At 34.9% G+C, this 24389-nt stretch overlaps 2 protein-coding genes and 1 long non-coding RNA gene across 4 annotated transcripts; 2 read left to right on the top strand and 1 right to left on the bottom strand.

Moving 5' to 3' along the window:
* Positions 1 to 811: 811 nt before the first annotated feature.
* LOC110663469 (uncharacterized) lies at positions 812 to 9778 on the top strand. 2 transcript variants are annotated; one of them, XM_058138710.1, is made up of 10 exons: positions 812 to 1102; positions 1725 to 1866; positions 3127 to 3374; positions 3499 to 3587; positions 3690 to 3825; positions 6032 to 6106; positions 6593 to 6714; positions 6796 to 6871; positions 7313 to 7372; positions 9403 to 9778. In XM_058138710.1, the coding sequence occupies exons 3-10, from the start codon at positions 3261 to 3263 to the stop codon at positions 9529 to 9531; spliced, it is 801 nt and encodes a 266-aa protein (XP_057994693.1). In that variant the 5' UTR covers positions 812 to 1102; positions 1725 to 1866; positions 3127 to 3260; the 3' UTR covers positions 9532 to 9778. The 2 variants fall into 2 exon arrangements, with proteins under 2 accessions (XP_057994693.1, XP_057994694.1); XM_058138711.1 differs by lacking the exon at positions 1725 to 1866 and having other exon boundaries at positions 826 to 1102.
* Positions 9779 to 11076: 1298 nt separating this feature from the next.
* Positions 11077 to 13574, bottom strand: LOC110663468 (4-hydroxyphenylpyruvate dioxygenase). Its single transcript, XM_021822776.2, has 2 exons — positions 12340 to 13574; positions 11077 to 11494 (listed from the first exon to the last, which is right to left on the bottom strand). The coding sequence occupies exons 1-2, from the start codon at positions 13494 to 13496 to the stop codon at positions 11308 to 11310; spliced, it is 1344 nt and encodes a 447-aa protein (XP_021678468.2). The 5' UTR covers positions 13497 to 13574; the 3' UTR covers positions 11077 to 11307.
* Positions 13575 to 22938: 9364 nt separating this feature from the next.
* Positions 22939 to 23783, top strand: LOC131174551 (uncharacterized). Its single transcript, XR_009144922.1, has 2 exons — positions 22939 to 22983; positions 23562 to 23783. It is a non-coding gene; the product is annotated as an uncharacterized LOC131174551 (long non-coding RNA).
* The last annotated feature ends 606 nt before the right edge of the window (positions 23784 to 24389 follow it).

The following is a 24389-nucleotide window of genomic DNA, read 5'->3' as shown; positions in this document are numbered from 1 at the left end:
TAAAATTAAATTAATAATTATTTTCCTTAAATTTTAAAAATAATATTTAACCATTAATTTTTTAATTTTCTACTTAAATACATTCTTAAAATTCTCTTTATATAACATCAAATTTATAATAGTTAAAATGAAATGAAAATTTAATCGACTTTTTAAATGGGTAGTTGCTTGTAGATTTTGGCTCTTTGAATTTGATAGCTCAGCAATTAGAGCCTTTATTTTTTTTTTTTCAGATGAAGAAAAATAGGACAGCAATATTGAGATTGTATGTGTTGTGCTATTTTATTTTCTTATCATATTTTTATTAACAATATTTTATTAATTGGTGAATGGTCACTACATTACTCATGTAATTAATATTATATCAATGTCACACTATATATAATAATAAGATCGATTTGACATCAAAATGCTAAAAACCATACCTCATAATATCATATTATTAAATATTACTAATATATATATATAATTTTTTTTTTCAATATATGGAAATTGCCGTTTTCCTATTAGTTATTTTTTTATTTTATTTCCATTTTTTTCCTTAAAAAAGGAAAAACACAGCCATCACATAACACGTGTGGCAATCTAATGGTTGAACAATCAAAATCATAAAAGTGGTAGTCTCATTCATTAAAAATAAAAGAAAAAGAAAAAGAAAAGTATACAATTAATATAAATTTAATTTTAAATAACTTTTAAAATAAATATTTATGTTGAAATATATGATTAAAATAATAAATAAATAATTTGTAATATTAAATATTTAATTCAATAGTAATTATTAAACGCGTTAAAGACCAGAGAATCGTTTGGTTAATCAATAAAACTTTGCCTGAAGTCGCGCGAGGGAATCATGTGTTTCGTAAGGTGTCAAAGGAAGCATCGGGCATGGTCTATTCCTTGGCTAATCGGTTCTCCAAAACAAACGCATCCTTTGTCTCTCTTTATATAAATTCCTACATGCGATCGCACTTGGAACGGAGCACATTAAATTCCATAAAAAAAAGTTCTATTCATTTCGCAGCGTACATAAATACATACAAAATCGCCGTTTTGTTATTGTCAGATTTTCCCCATCTTCCGGCGACTTTTTCCGGTTCAGGTAAATTTTCCAAGCCTGAAAGTTTCGTTCTTCATCGTCTTTCTCCTCTCTCTGAATTTCTTGATTCTCTTCTCTCAATACATGAGAAGAGCATAATCATTAATCATTACTGTTTCTGTCTCGTTCGCTTTATTATTCAGCACATCTTCTTCTTCTTCTTCTTCTTCTTCTTCTTTTTCTTCCTCGCCTGTTGTTCTTGTTGCGTTTTTCTATACATTTATTTAATTTTGAGTTTTTTTTTATTTGTTTTGTTTTATTACTGTTGTTTCAGATAAGCGTATGCATGCACTGTTTGTTTTGTTTTCCGTTTTCCTTTGTTTAGAATTTGATTGTTTCTGTGTTATTTTTGTTTGAACTGGATGAATTTTCGTTCAACTTGTTTATTGAGCGCGAATGTTTATTTGAAAGGAAATCTGCCGATGGAAAGTTAAATAAAAAGAATAATTAATTTGTTATTTGGTTTTGTACTTCCACTATATAGGTTTTTCGTTATCAGAAATCAATTGGATGGAACCCTCTCAACTTTTTCTCTGCTCTAAATTTGGCACTAGTGCTATTTATGGGTTGGCAACTCTAAATCTATTTAATGCCAAATTATGTTTACCTTGTTCAATCTTTGCAGCTATGGCTTGATGTGGTTTTTCTTAGTTAACAAAGACTCCCACCAGCCTATGCGCATAGCTATATATGCCTTTTCTTTTGAGGTACTTATTTGTTGAAGTAGGAAGAGAGGGAGAAAAAAGTCTTTGCTGATTTTCCCACAGGTCAATGCAATAACTGTATCCCTTTAACTAATTTATTTGTATCATTTTTATTTCCTTTGAGACTTTTGTGTAATTAACCCTGGAAGTCTCAAAATAACTTGCACAAATTGGTGCAATCAATGTAAGGTTTTACCTTCATGGATGGGTAGGTTGGCAAAATGTCATTAATATGTAGGCCAGAGGAATTATCTTAACTGGTCCTGACTTTTGATATGAATGAGGGAGAGGGAAGTGAATTTAACAATACTAGAAGGAAGACTATGGGTTGAGTTTGACTTAAATGTTTGCTCAATAATGGCTTGCATTATATTTATATTGGGCCTACAGTACACATCCAAAAGTAGATTAAATTACAACAATCACTAGTGCACTTCCACAGCTACTTTATTTTGCCCTCCTTTTGAAAGTGGTGGCGAATGAAATTAGGACTGCAATAGTATTTTCATTGTTTACTGATTAAGAATGATATTCTTAATGAAACAAATTGCTGCAACAATAAGTGGGCATGGTACAAGATATCTCTTTCTCTTTTGGGGTGGGTGGGGTTATGACCCAATTCTTTTCTGAGCTCCATCCAATGTAGTTTGGGGATTGTGTAACCTTGAAGTATGGAAAGTCTGTCTTTGAGTAAAAATTGCATTAGCAGTTTTGCATGGATTGCCTTTAATGTAAGATGACAAGCATTTTATGTAAGACGTTGGGTACTAACCTTGGGTCTCTAACTTTACATGTTCTTTTTTTATAACATGATATTAAGAATATGTTGGTGTTTTAGCATAGATTCTAACTACCTACTGGTTTATTGAAACACAGAATTAATTAAAAGAATAAATAAGCCATCTTATTGTTTCGGTTCTTTCTCATTGCTCACTCGTGCTAATTGTGGATTTGGTTCTTTGCTAAAATGATATCAGGAACTATCATCTGACCTTTATTTATAGATTAGTTTATTTAGTGAATGTCCTATCAGGTATAAATTAATAAGAGAGCTCACATTTAAGTTTACAATTGATTGTGCTGCTTCCTCAGTCGATGGTGCTTTTTTTAAGAGGTTCTTTGACTTTAAGAGGCTGTCATATAAATTTCCAAATATGCTCTTCAATTTGGTCTCAGGGCTGTATCCTAGTATGTGGACAGGACTGTACTCTAGAAGTATAAAGTTTCTATAGGTTATTCTACAGTAAAATTTCCACCATAGCCTAAATTTGCATATTTACTGCTTTTCATAAAATATTTCTGATTGCTGTTATGTGGTTTAAGGAGCCCTATCCACGGAAGATAAAAAAGAGGGACGTCCAGGACAATAGATACAAAAAATCAGGTGGCAAAGAGAGCCTTTGGTTAGACCTATTCACAAAGGATTATGTTTTAGTTGTGGTTCTCAATAAACTACCATGGCAATAAAATCCTACCAAGATCAGGCAGAGCTGCTGCTGAAGGAATATTTGCTAGCTGGTTCTTCTATCCTATACACTTCTGTTATTGTTGGCATTTGTGCTTGCAAGATGGTAATGTTGTCATTTTTTTAATCCTTTTCTGCAGTAAAAGTAACTGTACTCTTGAATAGGTATGCATGTGCTTTCATCCTTCTTTAATTCCTTGTGCTTTCCCTTGTTGTTCTTCGTCTGTCAGGTTTATGATCTTACGCAATTGTCCAGTCTTGTTTACTTCAAGAGCTATTCCAACCTTACAAAAATGCAACGTATTGAGTGGAATAACCGGTAATAAATATTTTCAACTAGTCCAACATCCTGCTCCCTTTCTGCTGTGAATTCTCTTTCATATATATATTTTTTAATTATTGTTTTAATTATCAAATGCAGGGCAATATCCACATTTCATGCCATTTTCATCACGGTTATATCTTTGTACTTAGTATTCTGCTCAGATCTGTACTCTGACTATCGTCCTGGTCTTATAATATTTCGAAGTTCTTCACTGTCTGCATTTGCGTTAGGGGTAAGATGCTTTATATCTATTTGTTCATCCTCTTCTTTTTCTTTTTCTTTTTTACTTCTATTTGTTTCTTCGGTAAGGTCTGACTTAGGAGTTGGAATCTCTATTCTGACCATCATAATTGAGCTTCTGCAGAGATTACTAAGGATGAGTTTCCTATCATGGATCCTGGACTTTTGGTTTGGTATCTATATTCTACCATCTAGGTTGAACTTTTATTTCGCTTAGCCAAACAATAGACCACCAATCAAAGATTTTTTGTAATACTTATCCTTAGAGATATTAAAAATTAAGGAAATTATACTATATTACTACAATTAATTTTCTTATTAATTTTGGACTGTATTTTCCTATTCTTTAGTTAGCTTTGATGCTTATTAAAACAGGACCTTCTAGCTTTTGAGGCACAAATGTTGCATATGATAAGATATACAATTGACTGATTGCTTGTAAGCTTGATTGTTGTCTATTTCATCGTCACATCTAGTTGGTTCTGTACTAAACTCAACTCAACTCAACTCAACTCAACTAAGCCTTTATCCCAAAAATTTGGGGTCGGCTATATGGATTCGCTTTCTGCACTCTAAACGATTTTGGGTTAAATCCTTAGAAAGTAAAAAGATGGAAACTCGGGGTGCTGTTTTGGAGTGTCAATAAGTTTGCTGGTGGGATTACTGTGTGGATCTGCCCATGCTCTGTCAAGCCAAATTGTGTGCATTGGTGAAAGTGATATACATTAGGAGGAAGGTGGTTCAAAAGCTGAGGAAGGACCAACAAAAATGTTGCTTAATATTGTTGGACTGAAACATGGACCTCTTGTTAAACCAGAATTGTAGGACGCATTCAAAATTGTTTTAGGTTTACCCTACTGAGGTTTATTATTATTATCATTTTTGAAATAGGAAGGAAGGGACAGGCGGGGGGGAAGGATTTTAAACTTGAAAGTATCTTACTTAAATTAATGCTGTATTTAACAATGCATTTGACATAGAATAGATTTGAGATGTACCTTTGTATGCATTTGTGGAGATTTAGGGTTTGATAGAATTGAGGATTTAGTGTTGAGAATTAAAAAATAATAGGGATTCATATATTGTATTCTGAATAAGGATTGGATTGAAAGAGCGTTTAAAGAAAAATTTGACAGTTCTTAGTCTAGAATCATAGGATAAGGCTATAGGAATTTCTGGACAGTATTTTGGAAATTGACATATCAGAGTGCTTTTTTAGTGATCAGAGAATAGGAAAAGTAACTGGGAATTAGGGTTTATGTTTTTTTAACAGGAGAATAAGTTTGGGAGCTGATTAGAGTGAGAAAAAGGTAACAGAGAGGAAATTATGATTGTTGGGGGTGTGGAAAGAGTATCCAGTACACTGTAGCAGTAGTAATAGAAAAAAGAGTTGGAAAAGAAAAAGTCTGATCACACCAAACAACTCTCTTATCAAAATTTAAATTCTCATAATTTTGTTAGTCAAAAGTCTAAGAAAATAGCTAGGTTAAGTCCTGATAGACTGAATGATTCTTGTCCTATAGAATTAGTAACTCTAATTCATTCCTGATGGTTCCAAATTGGTAGATTGCACTACAATTATTAAAATTTTCAAGCACAAAAGACATCTCTACTAAGGGAACTTTTCCTTTGAGCAAAATACTCCGTTGATCCATTGATGTACGATTAACAGCTTGAAACCTAGGTTTCTGAATTGAATCTCCTTTCTAGCCATCTGATAGATGGTCATGAACTGTGAAGAAATTTTTTGTAAGGACCACATGCTATCTGAGTCCAGTGTTAATTGTGCATTGGACAATTTTATAAGATCTTATTCTAGTCAATTGAGTTTCTCTCTTTCTCCCCTTGTTTTACCTAATTAATATGATTTAGTGGAAGAATGAGATGGATGGGGACCTTTATAGCTCAAACATGTCAAAAGTCCTTTTCTTGCTCTCTTTCACTCTCTCTCTCAATAATTTTGATTTTGTAATTATGGATTTTTTTTTTTATTGGGTAAGATAATGTGAAGAGTTTGCCTTGTATTATTTCAAGTGAGAATGAGGACAGAAATGCTGAAACGCACATTAATAAAATATGTGCCCTTTCGTGTTACCGTTTTAAAACTAGAGTTTTCTACTGCATGAATTTTACACTAGGGTTCTTGTAATCTTTATTATTGAAGATTTATTCATCTTTCTTTGATTTAACTTTGATAGGTTTCTGTTGGTTACTTCATTGTTGACCTTGGAATGATCATCTGGTTTTATCCTTTTCTAGGTGGGATGGAATACGTAAGTTTTCTCTCAGTTGCCTTCCTTTTCCCCCTCTTTTTTGTTGAAGAATATTAAGCCTAGAAATTTATCTCCAAGCTCTTTTCAAAATTTATTTTGTGAAAGAACAAACTAGTGACATATCAGCTCTAAAATTTTCCAGTTTCCTTTACAGAAAATTGCAGCACGCCCAACCGCCTCCCTTTAAAAAAAAATAAAAAAAAAAACCTAAAATGCCTGAAGTGGCCTATGGAGTTCAGTGTATATTATTACACACTTTGGTCCTCATAATTTTATAAACTTGAATAGATTGTTGAGGAAATGGCAAAATTTGATAAAAATAAATTACCTTGAACAAACTAGAGGGTAAATTGTAATTATCACCCACTTTTAGGGATTTTCTCCCACATTTTTTTCCATTATCATTTTCTTTTTCCTTGTGGGATGACGGATGGTTGTTTGGCCTTAACTTGGCCCTGAGTCATGATTGTCTCATTAATATGTCAGGTGATTCATCATCTTATTTCCATGATTGCTGTGGCATATGCTATGTTGATTGGGGAGGGGCAGCTTTACATCTACATGGTTCTGATCTCAGAGACAACTACGCCTGCGATCAATCTGAGATGGTAGTATGTCAGTCTATTGAATGATTTATTTCTTTTAATTTTATTTCATTGATTTCTGATTGTCAGCTTGGTTTTGTGAAGGTATCTGGACACAGCTGGAATGAAGAGGTCTAGAGCATATCTCATAAATGGAGTAGTAATATTCTTGGCTTGGCTGGTAAGTGAAGGGTACTTTAATTCCAACTAAAAATTTGTCATGCACATTGCACTTAATATTTCATGATATTTTTCATATGAATTCCATAAATATGCTGTCTACTAGTTGACTTTTTCAACCTACATGTATGAATTTATGTGTATAATATTATTCAAATAATCTCCGATGCAAGAAATTATAACGATCTTATAATTACAATGCAACAATCAACCTTTAGTTCAGAAGTAATACATATCACAGTTATTTGTTGCTTACTACAAATTAGAGTTGTGATTACCTTATTTGTGTCTCATAGCATAAAAAATAACTTAGATGCATTAAATATGTTTTAAAGAACAGTTAGATTGTAGATTGAAATTTTGCCCTTTACAAATCCGTGGTTTGCATTTGATATTCACCAATAATAATATTCATCTTATGGTAGTTTAAAATTGTTTGCAGGTTGCCAGGATACTCCTTTTTATATACTTCTTTTACCATGTCTACTTGCACTATGATCAGGTAACACCTACACTAGTAAATCATTAGCATAGGATGAACTATGCAGTGTGATGTGAAATGGGAAATAGAAGTAATAACCATCTAAAAGTTTAAATCTAAAGTTCTTTAATTTAATTGCAAACGATTAATGAGCCTCCTGTTGTGAGTTCTGAAAGGAACATCTTTATGGGAATATTTTAGTTTATCTTTTATGCTATGGGATCAGAAATTGCTATGTGCTTCCATAAACCCAACAGAGAACTGATAAGATAAAGTAAAAAAAGAATACAGAAAAAACAAGAAGGCTTAAGTATTTTTGATATGAGCATTGATAATCTATTGCAAGTAGAAATGCTGCATTAACAATTATTCAACTCAACTTAACTAAGTCTTTATCCTAAAGATTTATTGGGGTCGGCTATATGAATTCTCTTTCTCCACTCTAAACGATTTTGAGTTAAATCCTCAGAAATGTGTAATGCTTCTAGGTCATATTGTACTATTCTCATTCAAGTCAGTTTAGGTCTACCCATTTTTTTCTTTCCATACTCTAATTCAATGTGTTCTACTTGTCTAACTAGAGCCTCCGTATGTCTACGCTTCACACGACCAAACCATCTCAATCTCCCTTCTCTCAACTTATCCTCAATTGGCACCACTCTTATCTTTTCTCTAATACTCTCATTGTGGATTTTATCTAGTCTAATATGGTCACTCATCCACCTTAACATTCTAATCTACGCAACTCTTATTTTAAACACATACGACTCCTTCATTGCCCAACACTCACTACTATTTAATATTGCCGGTCGTATGATTGTACGGTAAAATTTTACTTTCAACTTATTGGGAATTTTGCGATCACATAAAACTTCCGTGGGACGTTTCCACTTCAACCATCCGGCTTTAATCCTATGACTAACATCCTCTTCACATCCCCCATTTACTTGAAGGATTGAGCCGAGATATTTAAAGTGATTACTTTTGGGGCAATACCACTCCATCCAAACTGACTTATTCCCTATCGCCAGTTTGGCCTTCACTTAACTTGCAATGCATGTATTTTGTCTTCGTTCTACTTAACTTAAAGCCCTTTGACTCTAGAGTATTTCTCCAAAGCTCTAGTTTTCTATTGACTCATTTTTGCATCTCATCTATCAGAATTATATCATCCTCAAACATCATGCACCAAGGAATATTCTCTTATATATGTTTTGTCAATTCATCTAGAACTAACGTAAAAAGGTAAGGGCTTATAGCTGAACGTTGGTGTAATCCAACTGAGATAGGAAAATCTCTTGTGTCCCCTTTCACTGTGCGCACAATAGTAGTTGCTTATTCATACATATCTTTCAATACTTGTATGTACTTAATAAATGCCCGCTTTTGTTCTAACACTCTCTATAAGATATCTCTTGAAACACTATCATAAGTCTTCTCAAAATCGATAAAAACTATGTGTAGATCTTTCTTCACATCTCCATATTTCTCCATCAAGCTTCTAATGAGAAATCGCTTCCATAGTTGAACGACTGGGCATGAAGCCAAATTGATTGGGAGAGATAGAAGTGTCATGATATAGTCGATGTTCCACAACTCTCTCCCACAATTTTATAGTATGGCTCATTAGTTTAATTTCCCTATAGTTTGAGCAACTCTGTATGTCTCTCTTATTTTTAAAAATAGATGCTAAAATACTCCTCCATTCATCAGACATTTTCTTTGAGTTTAAAATCTTATTAAACAATTTAGTTAATCATGCTACTCCCATATCTCCCAAACACTTTCACACTTCGATTGGTATTCCATTGGGTCTACAGGCTTTATTCACTTTCATTCTCTTAAGTGCTTGCTTTACTTCTAAAGATCTAATCCTTCTAGTATAATTCACATCTCTCTGTAGTAACAACTATTACCCTTAAAAAATCAAATGATTCTACTAAATAGGGCTCTGATGGAATTTTTTTTCTTTTGAGAATAGCTTCTGATGGAATTTGAATTCTCTTTTTTGTTAACTAGTTTTGGCATGGTTCTATATTGTCATCCAACAGATCAAGCAAATACACAACTTTGGGAAACTTTTGGTTCTAACAGTGCCGGTAGTGCTGTCTGTGATGAATTTAATGTGGTTTTGGAAGATTATCAAGGGACTGAAAAAGACATTAACAAAGAGGCATTAGCAAAGCAGAAACTGAGGAATATCTCAACTGGTGTTTACTCTGGTACTCTCTCTCTAGTGCACATGCACGTTTGTAAATGGCCTTTCATAATCTTCTATTGCATGAAGATATTTTGCTTTGGATTGTAACATTGAATATAAATTTCATCATTCACTGTGATAGATGGTAATTTGTGCATGTTTAGAATGGAGAGAACGTGGCGTTTTTCGTGTACTTACATTAAAAAAAAATTCCTTAAATTACAACATATTACAATTTTCCAATGCAACATTATGGGAGGCTGATTTTGTAAGCACTTTTTCTTCTCTTTTTTTTTCAAAATTTCAAATTTATGCAAAATAGATAGGATTATGTGCTATAAAGGCATTCCATATGGGACATGAGAGCTTCAGCGTGTGCATGGCTTCAAGATGTTTCTTCTAAATGGTGTAAACTAAGCTTGTTTGGCAACCAATCTCAATTAAAATTACCAACGCAATGCTTTGGGCTGTTTTGGTTTCACGATATTAGACATCGAAAGCATGTGATGGGAAGTTATGTAGATTTTACCACTTGGCAGAAGTCCAAAGAATGTTTAGAACTTTAGTTTTTTGTTTTTTTTAAAGAAAAAAGAAAATTAGTTTTTATTTTTAATTTTAATAATGTCACATGTAAACTTTTAAATTTTTTTCTAATAGACATGGAAAATAAAAAAATAAAAAAATAAACCCTCCCATCTATTTTTTCACCCTCTCCCGTCTGTGTGTTTACCTATTCTTTTGTCTTACTGTCGCTGCATAGCTTAATTTTCTCTCTTTTCTAGATATCAATGGCAACAAAAGCATCGAAACCTGCTACTGTAGGTACCATTACCACCCATGATCCCAACACTGATTTTTGTGAAAAAATAAAAATCTTTAACAGCCTAAGACCATCCACCCCTCTGTCACCGCTGAATAAAAGCCTCTTTCCATTACCCAATTTGCTTTCTCCCTTCTTCAATCTTCCACGACCAATCCAGCCACCGATACTTGTCAATTCCAACAAATGCTATTCCCTTACCTCTGTTCAATCCCTTAGCCATGCCCACTCTCGCTCCCTCACTCTCTCTCAAAACTCACATTCTGTTTTTATGAAGGACGTCGCTTTTATCCTCTATCCGCCTTCCCTTCGCATCTCGGCTCTTGCCTAAAAAAATTTTTCGCTCTAAAAAATTTTACCTTAATATTTTATATTTAATTTTTTTTTTATCGCATTGGTCAAAGCAAAAATAGGTAAAAGGACCAATTCAACCTCCGATCAGATTTTAAAAACGCTGTTTTTTTGGAGCAAATTTTGAACACTGTTATTAATGAAGTTATATACAAATTACGAAGTAGCTCAGTAACCTACAAAAATGCAGCTCACACTCACAGCCTGGATGAGTTAGAACTTTACCTAGCTCAAGCTTCACATATTTTCTAAATGAGATTTAAAGAGGTTGGCTCCTTAATTATAATGAATGAACTCGAGCGAACTTTTACAATTCACAAGAGGCCAACGCTCAATCTTCAAGTGGATAAATAGTTCACTTGCACCTTCAACAATATATTATCATTAGCTAAATTATTTTCATCAATTAGTGAGTTTACACAGGCAACAAACAAGTAGCTTCTAATCTTATTAAGTTATACACAGCCAACAACCACAAAGTTTCCCATCATCTTATTCTATCTTTTCAGTTTCACTGTTATTTAAATAGCACGACTACACTATTTCAGTGACATGGTAATGGTTGATGGCATTCCAAGTTCATATTCATGCCGTAGCGGCTTCTGCATTTCGTTTGGCTTCAAGTGTCTTCTCGTATTCCTCAATAGACTTGAATAGCTCTGAAAAGTTTCCCTTCCCAAAACCTCCGCATCCGCCTTTCTGGTATTCTTTCCCCGTCTCATCCTTTATCATGCAGCCTACCCTTTGAATTATCTCTATAAAGATGGTTGGCCTGCCAAAATGATAAAAGAGTAAAACCACCAATTCATCCCAACAATGCTAAACATATATTATCCCAGCCAAAGATATCTTCCTGAGGAGACTAAGAAAAACGTCCATGTCAAGAAAAACATGTTGAACATTGTCAGCAAACTATGCAAAATTCTTATGTACGCCCGGTCACCGAAGACACATGTATGGTGTTGCTATTTTGCTACAAAACAACAAGTTCCCAAGTCGTTTTGATTATACAAATAGAATAAAGTCAGATTAAATTACACAAGTACATACTTTTCCCTTCACTCATTTGCAGAAAATACAAGAAATTTACACAGTTAAAGAGTTTTCTGAATGCATTTGCAGAAAACACAAGCATTTTCTACAGCTGTTTTGAATGCAGTATCTTAAAATGACTAGAGAAATTCAACAACCAAATTGATACATATACCACCCTTTTACTCTCTCGTTTCCACGAGTTTCAGAGTCACATTCAAACATATGGAAAACCAAACTCTATCATCATTCTAATTCTATTACGTAAAACAAAAATAAAAGCAGCAGCAAAAAATGCAGACACATTTAGATACAATTCTGGCAAGAATCCCATTCACATGTAGGTTAATTTGAGAAATGCAGGATGTACAAGTAGAAAGTATAACCAATGAAACTTTGACTTACTGACACTAGAGTTGTTTATAGGGGTTTGAGGTTACAAGTTCAATCCAGTTGGAGATGAATAAATTAGAGAGAGAGTGACAGAGAATCTAAGGGGAGAATTTGATGCATTCAATAATCTCATCATAGCAAGAAATATAAGTTTAATCAAACAAGGAACTGAAGAAATTAGCCCATGGTTACCTATCGCCAACAGGCTTAGTGAAAATCTGGAGCAAGGTCCCCTGATCATCCCTATCCACCAAAATTCCCAACTCCTCACACTCCTTGATCTGCTCATCAGTCAAAACATCCCCTACCCGTTTCTTCAAATTCCGATAATATGTTGGCGGCGGAGACGGCATAAAGTCAAATCCTCCAACGCCGCTTCTCCGCCGCATTTCCCTTAAGGTCTTCAATATATCTTCACTCACAAGCGCCAAATGCTGCAGACCAGCTCCTTCATTGTGCTCCAAGTATGTTTGTATTTGGCTTTTCCTCTTGGTGCCAAACACCGGCTCATTCAGCGGCAGCAAAACTGTCTCTTCATTATTCGCCAAAACCAACGAGTTCAATCCGCTCTCACTAGTCCCCACATCCTCCGCCGTGAACTCCGCAAACTCATGGAAACCGGTGAACTCCTTGACGTAAGAGACCGCTGGAGCTAATTCCGGCACGTTTCCAACCGCATGGTCCAATCGCCGAATCCCGTAATCCAAAGGAAACGATGAAGCCTCATCTACTGATTCAAATTTTGGCAGAAACCAACTATCGGGACTAGAATCATTAAGGTTAGGGTTTGAGTTCTTGTAACTAATATATCGCAAAACTACATCCCCATATAAATGAACTTCCGCAACAACAGCACGATTATCGAGCGTTATTGGTCCGCCCATGGGTAAGGCGCCGCGCGCGACGCTAGTGTTGAACGCGATTTCTGCGTCCTCAACTTCTATGGCGATGGCTCGAACACCAAGTCCGTGCTTAGCTGAGAAATTCCGGCACGCTTCATGCCTGAAGGTTGGGATAGATGCGGTGGCAGTGTGCGAAAAGTTCTCCATGGAAGCAATAGTAGGAGAGTAGGGAGCAGTAAAAAGGAAGTTGAGGTCGCCGGAGCGAAGTAGATAGGAAGCATGGGTGACGTTGCCAGTGGAAAGATCGGATTTAGCTACGAAAGGCATTCCAAGTCCCCAGGAGAAGCGACAAGCCGTATTGGTAGCATCAGTGCACCAGAACTCCACGTGGTGAAAGCGCTTGACCTTGAAAAGATCGGATCGAGGATTTGCTCTGACGAAGTTGGAAAATCCTACGAGCTTGAAGCCTTGCGCCGACGATGGAACGCTATCGTTTTCCTTGCCCATAGTTTTTCTCCTCTCTCTGTTTGGAAGTGAATGAATGAATGAGCGGTCTGAATCGATAAATTGATAATATTTATAAAATATCGTGGTCTTATCGTGAAGGCTTTCTTGTGGCAGAACGCCAAAAATAGAATCACGTCTGATCCTGGTGAGCTGTATCTGTCAATATCTATATGGCGGGAAGATAACTTTCCATATTGTTAATTTTGCTGACCTGTTGATTATTGTACTGATTTCATCTTTATCTTTGGTTATTAAAAATTTCAAATTCTTAATATTTATACATTTTTCATTTACAACTTTTAACAAACACCTCATCTGCAATTTTCGTAAATGCGATGATGAGTACAATACAATTACTGGCATACAATTTAAAGTAATTACTCATATTCAATAATCAAAATAATTACGTACGTAAAATTATAACCAAATTAGAATAAACAGGACAAAATCAATTTTACCATTTGCAGCTGAATACTTCAGCTTCCAACACAATTTTAACACTTGATTAACGAATATTATTATCACTTGGACTTCGTATAATTTAATTATTCAATTTTGCATAAAAAAAAGCTTATTTAAATTTATGAATTAAAAACTTATTTAAATTTAATTAAAAAATTATTAATTAATTAATCTATAGATGATGAACACATGTTATAGTTATCTAATTTAGTATGTTGTCTACATGATTATAATAAATTAAAATTATAATTAAATTGATTATATATATTTCATCCGCCCTTTTTCCATCTATTATAAATTATAGACCACTCTTTTTTTAAATAAAAATTTATATATTAATTTATTAATATGTCTTTATTTAATACGTATTTAAAAATTAAAATTTATTAGTTTAAAAAATAATTTAGTAATATAAATTATTTAATTTTTAATAAAATAATATAAATAAAAATAATATTAAAAGTATACAAATTAAATAAATCAAACCAAAATTAGGGAGAATTAAAACTAATCGAAACTTAAAATATTCTTTTGACTATCAGTTGTAATTGAACTAATATAAAAAATTATGATATATATTTTATATTATTAATTAATTAATAAAATATGAATAAAACGTCTTATAATTCTTTTTGATTCATAGAAAAAATATAATTTAATATTAATATATGAATAATTAAAAGTTAAATGTTATTCTAAAATTATAAATCAATAACTTTAAATAATATATTAGTAAAATTGTAATTAATATATTAACTAATAAAAATTTAGTTATTTAGGTTCATTTTTATATTAAATTAAAAATAACTAAATTAATAACACTGAAATTTGAAAAATTTTATAATTATTAATAAAAATTAAATCAAACTTATCCTTATCAAAATTATTAAATTTTATTAATTTAATCCAATTATTTAATTACAACCAATTTATGAATACCCTAACTTCAATGCCCTGTCACCTCCCCCAAACGATAGAAAATCAATTTTATATATATATATATATATATATATATGAAGGATTTTTTTCTTAAATTGTCAAGTGATACTTATTATATAAAGATTAATTATTTATAATTAGTAGTTATTATCTTTAATGTTAAATATTTAAATTTTTATTATTCTTTTAAGTATTTATATTATTACTATTTTTATTTTTAATTTTTATAATTTAAATAATTATTTTATTTTCTAATTATTACAAATGATGATTAATTTTTCAATCATATATATATAAATTATATATTATGTGACACTTATTAGTGGCGCTACCACATGGCTCTTATTACAAAGAAATTAATTTCTTTATAATTAGTAGCTATTATATTTATATTAAATATTTATTTTTTTAATTATTTTTCTAAGCATCTTTTTTATTATTATTATTACCTTAATTTTCATAATTTAAATTATTATTCTATTTTATAATTGATTACCAAATATGTGTAACACCCCTGATTTTTTATATATTATTATTGGGCTTCGTGTAGGTATCCTCAATTCGCGGTTGTAGGATCTGTGAATTTACCGCCGATGCACTACCACTACGGAAAAGTCTCCGAATTGGATCGAGGTTTTGGCTACCCCACCATTGTCAGGCATCCCGAGCGCGTTCCCGAAGTCGGAATCGGCAAAGGTAAACCCGAACCTTTCTTTTTCGTAATTTTCTAGTGCTTAAATAGGATTGAAAATCCATAAAATATTCGTGGTAGCTTAGAAAATTACGATTCTTTTTGCAATAGCTTAGTAATATTTCTAAGGACCGCGGGGCAGAGTTTTATAATTTTTAGAGCTTATTTGAGCAGTTTTTGCAAAAATGATCAATAATAAGGATTAAATTGAAATTTTGCGTATTGTGATGGGTGATTGATTTGATGGGCCCAGGAGGGGCTGTGTGATATGATTGAACTGTTGATATATGGATTGTGAATATAGAAGTGCGTTTTTAGCCCTTTTGCAGTTGGGTAGGTCCTAGGTACAGGGGAGACTCCGGATTTTCTGCACGACTTAGGACGACTTTGATCTTTTCTTTGTTTGTATTGAGTCAAATTTATTAAATAGATGTAATGTAATTGTCGTGAGCGGAATGACCTTCTTCCTCCACCCACCGCCACAAGAATTTGTCGTCAAGTTTGTGATTTAAATATTAATTTTAATTGTAATTTCTATATTATTATATGTTCATCATGCACATTCATTATTTTTATTCATTTATTTATGTAGTTAAACTCTAGGCACAAATTATGTTGCATTCATAATCATAATGTGCCATGAATGTTGTTGTGGTAATTTGGAGCGGTGTCGTGCGTTGGCGTGCGTGTGATGTGGTGTGGACTATGGATAGGGCCAGGCGATCACGCTTGAGTAATTGGGACCCGATCCTTCGAGGGGTAGTCACGGCTTGAGTAATTCTGGGACGCTCGATTTGGTTATTAAGTGGAAGTCCGAGCTTGAGTAATTCGCTGGCACCAGGTTGGATTTAAGAGAGCTGTATAGGGGATCAGCTCCCATATGTTATGATTGATACTACAGGGTGTGTGAGTGCTCCAAATTTCCTTTTTGATGTTATGATGTGAAAATGATGTGGATGTTGCATTTCACTCTACAGGGTGCATTAGTTTTAGATAGTTATAGAGATTATGGTTAAAATTGATATTTTACTCTCTGAGTCGAACGCTCACTCCTGTTCAAAAATTTTTACAGGCCGCATGAGGATATTTTATTCTGGGTTAACCTGCTTTTATACTTCGCAGGTTGTTTATCGATATTTGTGTAATTTTATTTACTCCTAGAATTTCCGCATGTGTTAGCAATAATTATTTGAATTTGGTCTGTAATATTATTATCATGTTGGACCTGTAAACTTAATATTTTAAGTCTGTTTTGATGGATTGGATGAGGGAGCTGAGCTCCCATTTATTATTATGTTGATGAGTATGTGGAGGGTGAGCTGAGCTCCCCAATGGATTGTTTATTGTGTTTACAGGTCGGGTGAGTCAAAAACTCCCCGTTGGTAAGTCCATTTTATGGCCGGACTCTGTCCGTTTGTTTTCTTGAAATTGGGCCCAAATGGGCCTCAGCATTGGGTAAATGAACAGTTAGGCTTACTACGGGCCTCGGGGGCTTTAGGCTGGCCCAGGTCCTAGTGCCGGTCCGGCCCATAGGTTGGGTCGTGACAAATGTGGTATCAGAGCTTAGGCTCCAGATTCATAGGGAAAAATTATCTAAGTGTTGGGAAGAGTCTACTAGAGTCACATGCGGAGTATAGGATTCATTTCGTCTTTTCCTGTAATTCTTTGTTTCTAGATTCTACGTTATACCTCGGGAAATATAAGATTACCTCAGTTAGTGTCTTGATTTTCGTGGAGTACACAGAAATGTGAAATAGAGTTAGTAGACATGTGAGATCTATCATGAGGATACGTACTCCAAGAAATGTTATATTTTTGTCAGTATGGGTTTAAATGGTGTGCCCATTTCCTGTAAGACACGAGTACATAAAAGTGAGTCTTAAAAGTACAGTTGCCCTAGATAAGGATGAGGATACCACTACTGGCAGTCATCAGTAGATGACCCAGTCAGAATAAGTTTGTGATAATAGAAGATTCAGGAGAGATAAGAAATTAGGAGACCTAGTATGTCAGGACGTATCGTAGTAACTATACAATATTCTCGATGTCTGCTCTGTAAGCTGCAGATTACAGTACCGACATGAGATTATTGTGTAGAGCTGCGTGCATCCCCGTGGTGCTCCATAATGAGGGTGTTTGAGATGGCTTGCTTTGGTACGATTATGCGTAACGAGTTCTATATTTGCAGAGGAGTTGGGAACTCCTGGCTAAGAGTTTAGAGTTAGAATATTGAAAGGTCACAGTTGGGTGATAACTAGAGTCAGTGACTCAGTTACCCCAGCATGAGCTAGAGTTACATCAAGAGTTGCCATCAGACCAGAGGTTTCGGACTAGTTGCAAAGTAAAGGTGACACTTATAGAGTGAGAATAGTATACCTTGTGTGTATCAGTATGGAATAAAGTACAACTCTACTACCTAGAGAAGGTCGAAACTATGAATTGATGATTTATAGAGCTATGATATGATAAAAGAGTCATTAACTTGACATGGTTCAGGCAAGGTGGTAGATGTAGTACCTTTGTTGCAAGTTAGGATATAGTCCTATCTTTTCAGAATGGATCGAAGGTTATTACTGATAATGATGACTTATGGAATAGTGTCCCAGATGGGACTGTAGAGTGTGGTAGAGAGTAGTTGGCTCGGGTATCCTGGAGAGGATACAAGTTCCATTATAGGAATCATATATAATCAGATCACGATGGATGTAAATCCTTTGAATTGGATGACGGGTTTGGGTGCCCGAAATCTTAAGTTTTGGAATTGAGTAAACATGGAAAATAATAATAATAATTATAATAAAAATAATAATAAATAAAATTACTGCAGAATCAGTTCTCGAGGTATTAAGGGTATTATGTAAGTTAAAGGATAAGAATAGAGATCATACAATAAAAGTATGACTGTAATTTGCTGAGTTCCTTTCTAATTTCAAATTATTCAAAACAATAGTATAATCTAATTATAATAGTGTTAAGAGTAATAAATTAGCGAAGATAAATCACATAAGGCCAATGGATAAAGAAATTGCATAATGAAAGTTTGGGCAATTGATTGCAGATGCAATATAATCTAAATGCTAGTGGAAGTACTAGCTAGAGTGGTCAAAGGACTAAACTGAGTAGCACGGACATATGATAACACGATAGAGACTCGAAAGATATAGTTAGCAAGTACAGCTATTATGTTAGGAAGAAGAATGGAACCAGGGATAGAATAGTCAAGTTCTATTTTGGGTAAGACAAAGGAAATAAATGAAAGGACAACCTAAAGAGCGCATAATAAAAGAAACAAAGTTAAGATATAGGATAGGCTAAGTGTTATTCTTGGCAAGGAGAATGACAAGGATGGAAAACCCAAAATGGGATCACATTAGTGAGAAAAGTGATGGAGGTATGGAATACAATAATAATGAGTAAATGTTAGAAGGTGTGCGATGGTATTGCGGACTACCTAAATAGGTAGAGAAAGAGAAGTTAGTAAGCATTATGTTGAATAATAGTCTGTCTAAGTGATCAAATTAATGACCCTAGATTAGGGTGGAATTAGTGTTGGAAGATTTTTTTAGTGAGTTAAATCTTTCAGAATCAACAAAAGTTAAGGGCACAATAAAAGCGATGATAGATATGAATCATAGGTCGAGTATAAGTAAAGTTAATAAATTATAAAATATTATGTCAAGAAGGAAAATTATGCAGTAAAGGGTTTATGCAGATGATAACTTATAGGTAGAGCATAATTGTGCTAGGAGATGATGAAATTTGGAGATAAAGACCAAGAAACTTAGGTGAAACGTTATAATATGACAATCGGGTGTAGTTGAATATAAGAGGATATTTTCTTTCTTTTCAAGTTTAACTTGTGCTTTTGGTTCTAGAAGGTTATATAAGGAACAAAAGCGAGTCAAGGAGACCTAGTTATTGAGAGTTTAGTAGGCACAAATTCATACATAATTTCTGATATGAGAATGACAGTAAGTGCATACCTAGTATTAAGTATGAAAGGACGACAGAGTAATGACAGAGTTAAATTGAGTTAGCTACTAAGGCTTGCAACTGTTTTAAACTATGAGCTGGAGGAAGTACTATTTATGGTTGAGATTCAATAGATGAAATTGTTGCTGATGGGTAATTTGAGGTTGAAGTTTAGAAAGCTATGGGCAGTATATATGATTATATTAAGGAGAATGAACACGTGAAGTATCTTGTTTGGAATTAAGGAATGACACATATTTCCTACAGTAGTGTTAGTTCGGATGGAACTTATAGTTTATGGGGCTCATATTCATCCAGATAAGCAATTTCCTACTAAGGTGATAGGGAATGATAATGTTACGATAGTTAAGTTGGAAAAAGGGGATACAATAAAAAATAATTTTTCTATGGGTAATTATTATTTTTACATAAGGTGAAGAATGTGCTTGTAGGAGTAAATCATAGTGTTAGAATTCTTGAAGTAATGAAACTAGTATTCAAGATAAGACTAAGAAATAAAAAGAAAGTTAAAGTTGATGATGGGATAGACATCTTTGAAGGAAAAGGTGTAAGGATGAGATAGGACTAAAATTAAGGAATAAGTACAGCAGGTTGAAATGATACCAACAATACCAAAAATAGGAAAAGGGAAGTGGATAAGATGCAAAGGACAGGAAGAGAGCTCGATAGATTCAGTTATAATGATGAGGATAAGGAGTGTCTAACCATTGCCCCTGTGTTAACACTACCTATGAGCGGTGAAGGATACACCGTGTACTGTGATGCCTCTAGAGTTGGCCTAGGGTGTGTTTTGATGCGGAATGGAAAAGTAGTGGCTTATGCTTCAAGGCGGTGAAGAGGCATGAGCGTAACTATCCCACCCATGATTTGGAAATGGCGGCTGTAGTCTTTGCACTTAAAATCTGGAGACACTACCTGTATGGTGAAGTGTGCGAGATATACACCGACCACAAGAGTTTAAAGTACATCTTCCAACAGAGGGATTTAAACTTGAGACAGAGGAGATGGATGGAGCTTCTGAAAGACTATGATTGCATCATCCAGTACCACCCTGGGAAGGCCAATGTAGTAGCAGATGCTTTAAGCAGAAAATTTTACAGCGATTTGGTGCACATTTCAGTGAGAGAAGAGGCTGATTCGGGAGGTACATGAGTTGATAGATCAAGGTTTAATCCTAGATCTTTCGGATGAGGATACGTTGGCTCACTTTTCGGTGAGGCTAGACTTGAGGGACAGAGTTAGAGTTTCCCGGCCACGAGACCAACAATTGATGAAGATTATAGAAAGAGTACAACAGGGTGAAGATGGTGAGTTTGGATTTGCCAATGATGGTGCCCTAGTGCAAGGTTCTAGGATATGTGTGCCCGATGTGGACAACCTCGGGAATGAAATCATGCGAGAGGCACACTACACATCGCATGCAGTGTCCACCTGAGTTCCACCAAGATGTACCATGATGTGAAAGATAGCTATTGGTGGAATGGCATGAAGAGAGACATAGCAGACTTTGTGTCCAAGTGCTTGACTTGTCAGAAGGTGAAGTTTGAACACTAGAGACCGTCAGGGAAGTTGCAAGAGCTCCCTATCCCAGAATGGAAGTGGAAAATGATCACTATGGATTTTGTGACTGGGTTGCCTCGTACCACGCGAGGATATGATTCGATATGGGTAATTGTAGACCGCTTGACTAAATCAGCTCACTTCTTACCTGTAAAGACTACATACTCTGTGGCACAGTATGTCCGGCTCTACATTCGAGAAATAGTCAGATTGCATGGAGTTCCGGCTTCCATAATATCTGACAGAGGGCCCTGATTCACTTCTGGTTTTGGAGAAAGTTGCAGAGGCACTTGGCACACAGTTGAACTTTAGTACGGCTTTCCACCCTCAGACAGACGGACAGTCCGAAAGGACAATATAAACACTGGAAGACATGCTTCGCATGAGTGTTTTGGATTTTGGAGGTCAATGGGATGATCACCTAGCTTTGGTGGAGTTTGCCTACAACAACAGTTATCACTTCAGCATAGGAATGGCGCCCTATGAGGCACTATATGGAAGAAAGTGTAGGTCTCCTCTGTGTTGGACAGAAATGGGGGAAGCGAAGGTGCATGATGTAAACCTAGTGCAGTACACTTCAGAGATAGTTTCTTTAATCGAGAGCAGTAACTGACTTTTCATGGCGAGAAAAGTTATGCAGACCCCAGACGGAGGGATGTGGAGTTTGCAGTGGGCGACTATGTATTCCTGAAGGTTTCTCCAATGAAGGGAGTCATGAGATTTGGAAAGAAGGGCAAGTTGGCACCTTGGTATATTGGACCTTTTGAGATTACTGATAGAGTTGGAGCAATTGCCTACCGGTTGGAGCTACCACCCAACCTCTCTCATGTTCATCCCGTGTTTCACATCTCCATGCTCAGGAAATACATTCCCGATCCTTCTCATGTCTTTACCAGGATGTGATAGAGCTAAAGAGAACTTGACATTTGAGGAGCGACTGTAGCCATAGTGGACTACCAAGTGAGACAGTGAGATCAAAGCAGATCCCTATGGTTAAGGTTTTGTGGAGGAGTCAGTCAGTGGAAGAGTGCACCTGGGAGTTAGAACGGGACATGTGTAGCAAGTACCCTTATCTGTTCAATGTATAATCATGTGCTTTATTCTGCCTTGTGTAAAATTCGAGGGCGAATTTTACGTAAGAGGAAGAATGTAACACCACGATTTTTATATATTATTATTGGGCTTCGTGTAGGTATCCTCAATTCGCGGAAATTCGGCGGTTGTCGGATCTGTGAATTTACGGCGAACAGATCGACTTAGGAAAAGTCTCCGAATTGGATCGAGGTTTTGGCTACCCCACCATTGTCGGGCATCCCGGCGCGTTCGAAGTCGGAATCGGCAAAGGTAAACCCGAACCTTTCTTTTCGTAATTTTCTAGTGCTTAAATAGGATTGAAAATCCATAAAATATTCGTGGTAGCTTAGAAAATTACGATTCTTTTTGCAATAGCTTAGTAATATTTCTAAGGACATCGGTGCAGAGTTTTATAATTTTTAGAGCCTATTTGAGCAGTTTTTGCAAAAATGATCAATAATAAGGACTAAATTGAAATATTGCGTATTGTGATGGGTGATTGATTTGATGGGCCAGGAGAGGCTGTGTGATATGATTGAACCGTTGATATATGGATTGTGAATATAGAAGTGCGTTTTTAGCCCTTTTGCGGGTTGGGTAGGTCCTAGGTACGGGGAGACTCTGGGATTTTCGCACGACTTAGGGCGTGCTTGATCTTTTCTTTGTTTGTATTGAGTCAAATTTATTAAATAGATGTAATGTAATTGTCGGTGAGCGGAATGACCTTCTTCCTCCGCCCAGCCGCCACAGTAATTTGTCGTCAAGTTTGTGAGTAAAATATTAATTTTAATTGTAATTTCGATATTATTATATGTTCAGCATGCCCATGCATCACTTATATGCATATATTTATGTAGTTAAACTCTAGGCACGAATTATGTTGCATTCATAACTGTTAATGTGCCATGAATGTTGTTGTGGTAATTTGGAGCAGTGTGCGTGCGTTGGCGTGCGTGTGATGTGGTGTGGACTATGGATAGGGGCCAGGCGATCCGCGGCAGGTAATTATTTGGGACCCGATCCTTCGAGGGGTAGTCACGGCTTGAGTAATTCTCTGGGACCCTCGATTTGGTTATTAAGTGGAAGTCCGAGCTTGAGTAATTCGCTGGCACCAGGTTGGATTTAAGAGAGCTGTATAGGGGATCAGCTCCCATATGTTATGATTGATACTACAGGGTGTGTGAGTGCTCCAAATTTCCTTTTTGATGTTATGATGTGAAAATGATGTGGATGTTGCATTTCACTCTACAGGGTGCATTAGTTTTAGATAGTTATAGAGATTATGGTTAAAATTGATATTTTACTCTCTGAGTCGAACGCTCACTCCTGTTCAAAAATTTTTACAGGCCGCAGGAGGATATTTTATTCTGGGTTAACCTGCTTTTATACTTCGCAGGTTGTTTATCGATATTTGTGTAATTTTATTTACTCCTAGAATTTCCGCATGTGTTAGCAGTAATTATTTGAATTTGGTCTGTAATATTATTATCATGTTGGACCTGTAAACTTAATATTTTAAGTCTGTTTTGATGGATTGGATGAGGGAGCTGAGCTCCCATTTATTATTATGTTGATGAGTATGTGGAGGGTCAGCTGAGCTCCCCAATGGATTGTTTATTGTGTTTACAGGTCGGGTGAGTCAAAAACTCCCCGTTGGTAAGTCCATTTTATGGCCGGACTCTGTCCGTTTGTTTTCTTGAAATTGGGCCCAAATGGGCCTCAGCATTGGGTAAATGAACAGTTAGGCTTACTACGGGCCTCGGGGGCTTTAGGCTGGCCCAGGTCCTAGTGCCGGTCCGGCCCATAGGTTGGGTCGTGACAATATGATTAATTTCTCAATTGCTTATTATATATGGATTAATTTATTTACAAATTAATAGTTATTGTCTTTTATATTAAATATTTAATTTTTTTAAAAATATTTTTATTATTATCATTATTATCTTATTTTATTTAATAACTATCAATTATTACTAAATATATGAATTACAAATTATTTAATAATTATCCTTTTAATGATATATAATATATAATTATTAATAGATAAGTTACAATATATTAACATATATTTATTACATATATCTATAATTTTATATAACATACACTTACAATTTTACTTTCTTTTTCCCTCTTTTAAACTACATATGTGCTTTTCAAATTGTTAAATAATATTA

This window comes from Hevea brasiliensis, chromosome 16, assembly GCF_030052815.1.
Source record: "Hevea brasiliensis isolate MT/VB/25A 57/8 chromosome 16, ASM3005281v1, whole genome shotgun sequence".
Lineage (NCBI taxonomy): Eukaryota > Viridiplantae > Streptophyta > Magnoliopsida > Malpighiales > Euphorbiaceae > Hevea > Hevea brasiliensis.
The sequence above is the reverse complement of the archived record's forward strand: the minus strand, read 5'-3'. Positions and strand labels throughout refer to the sequence as shown.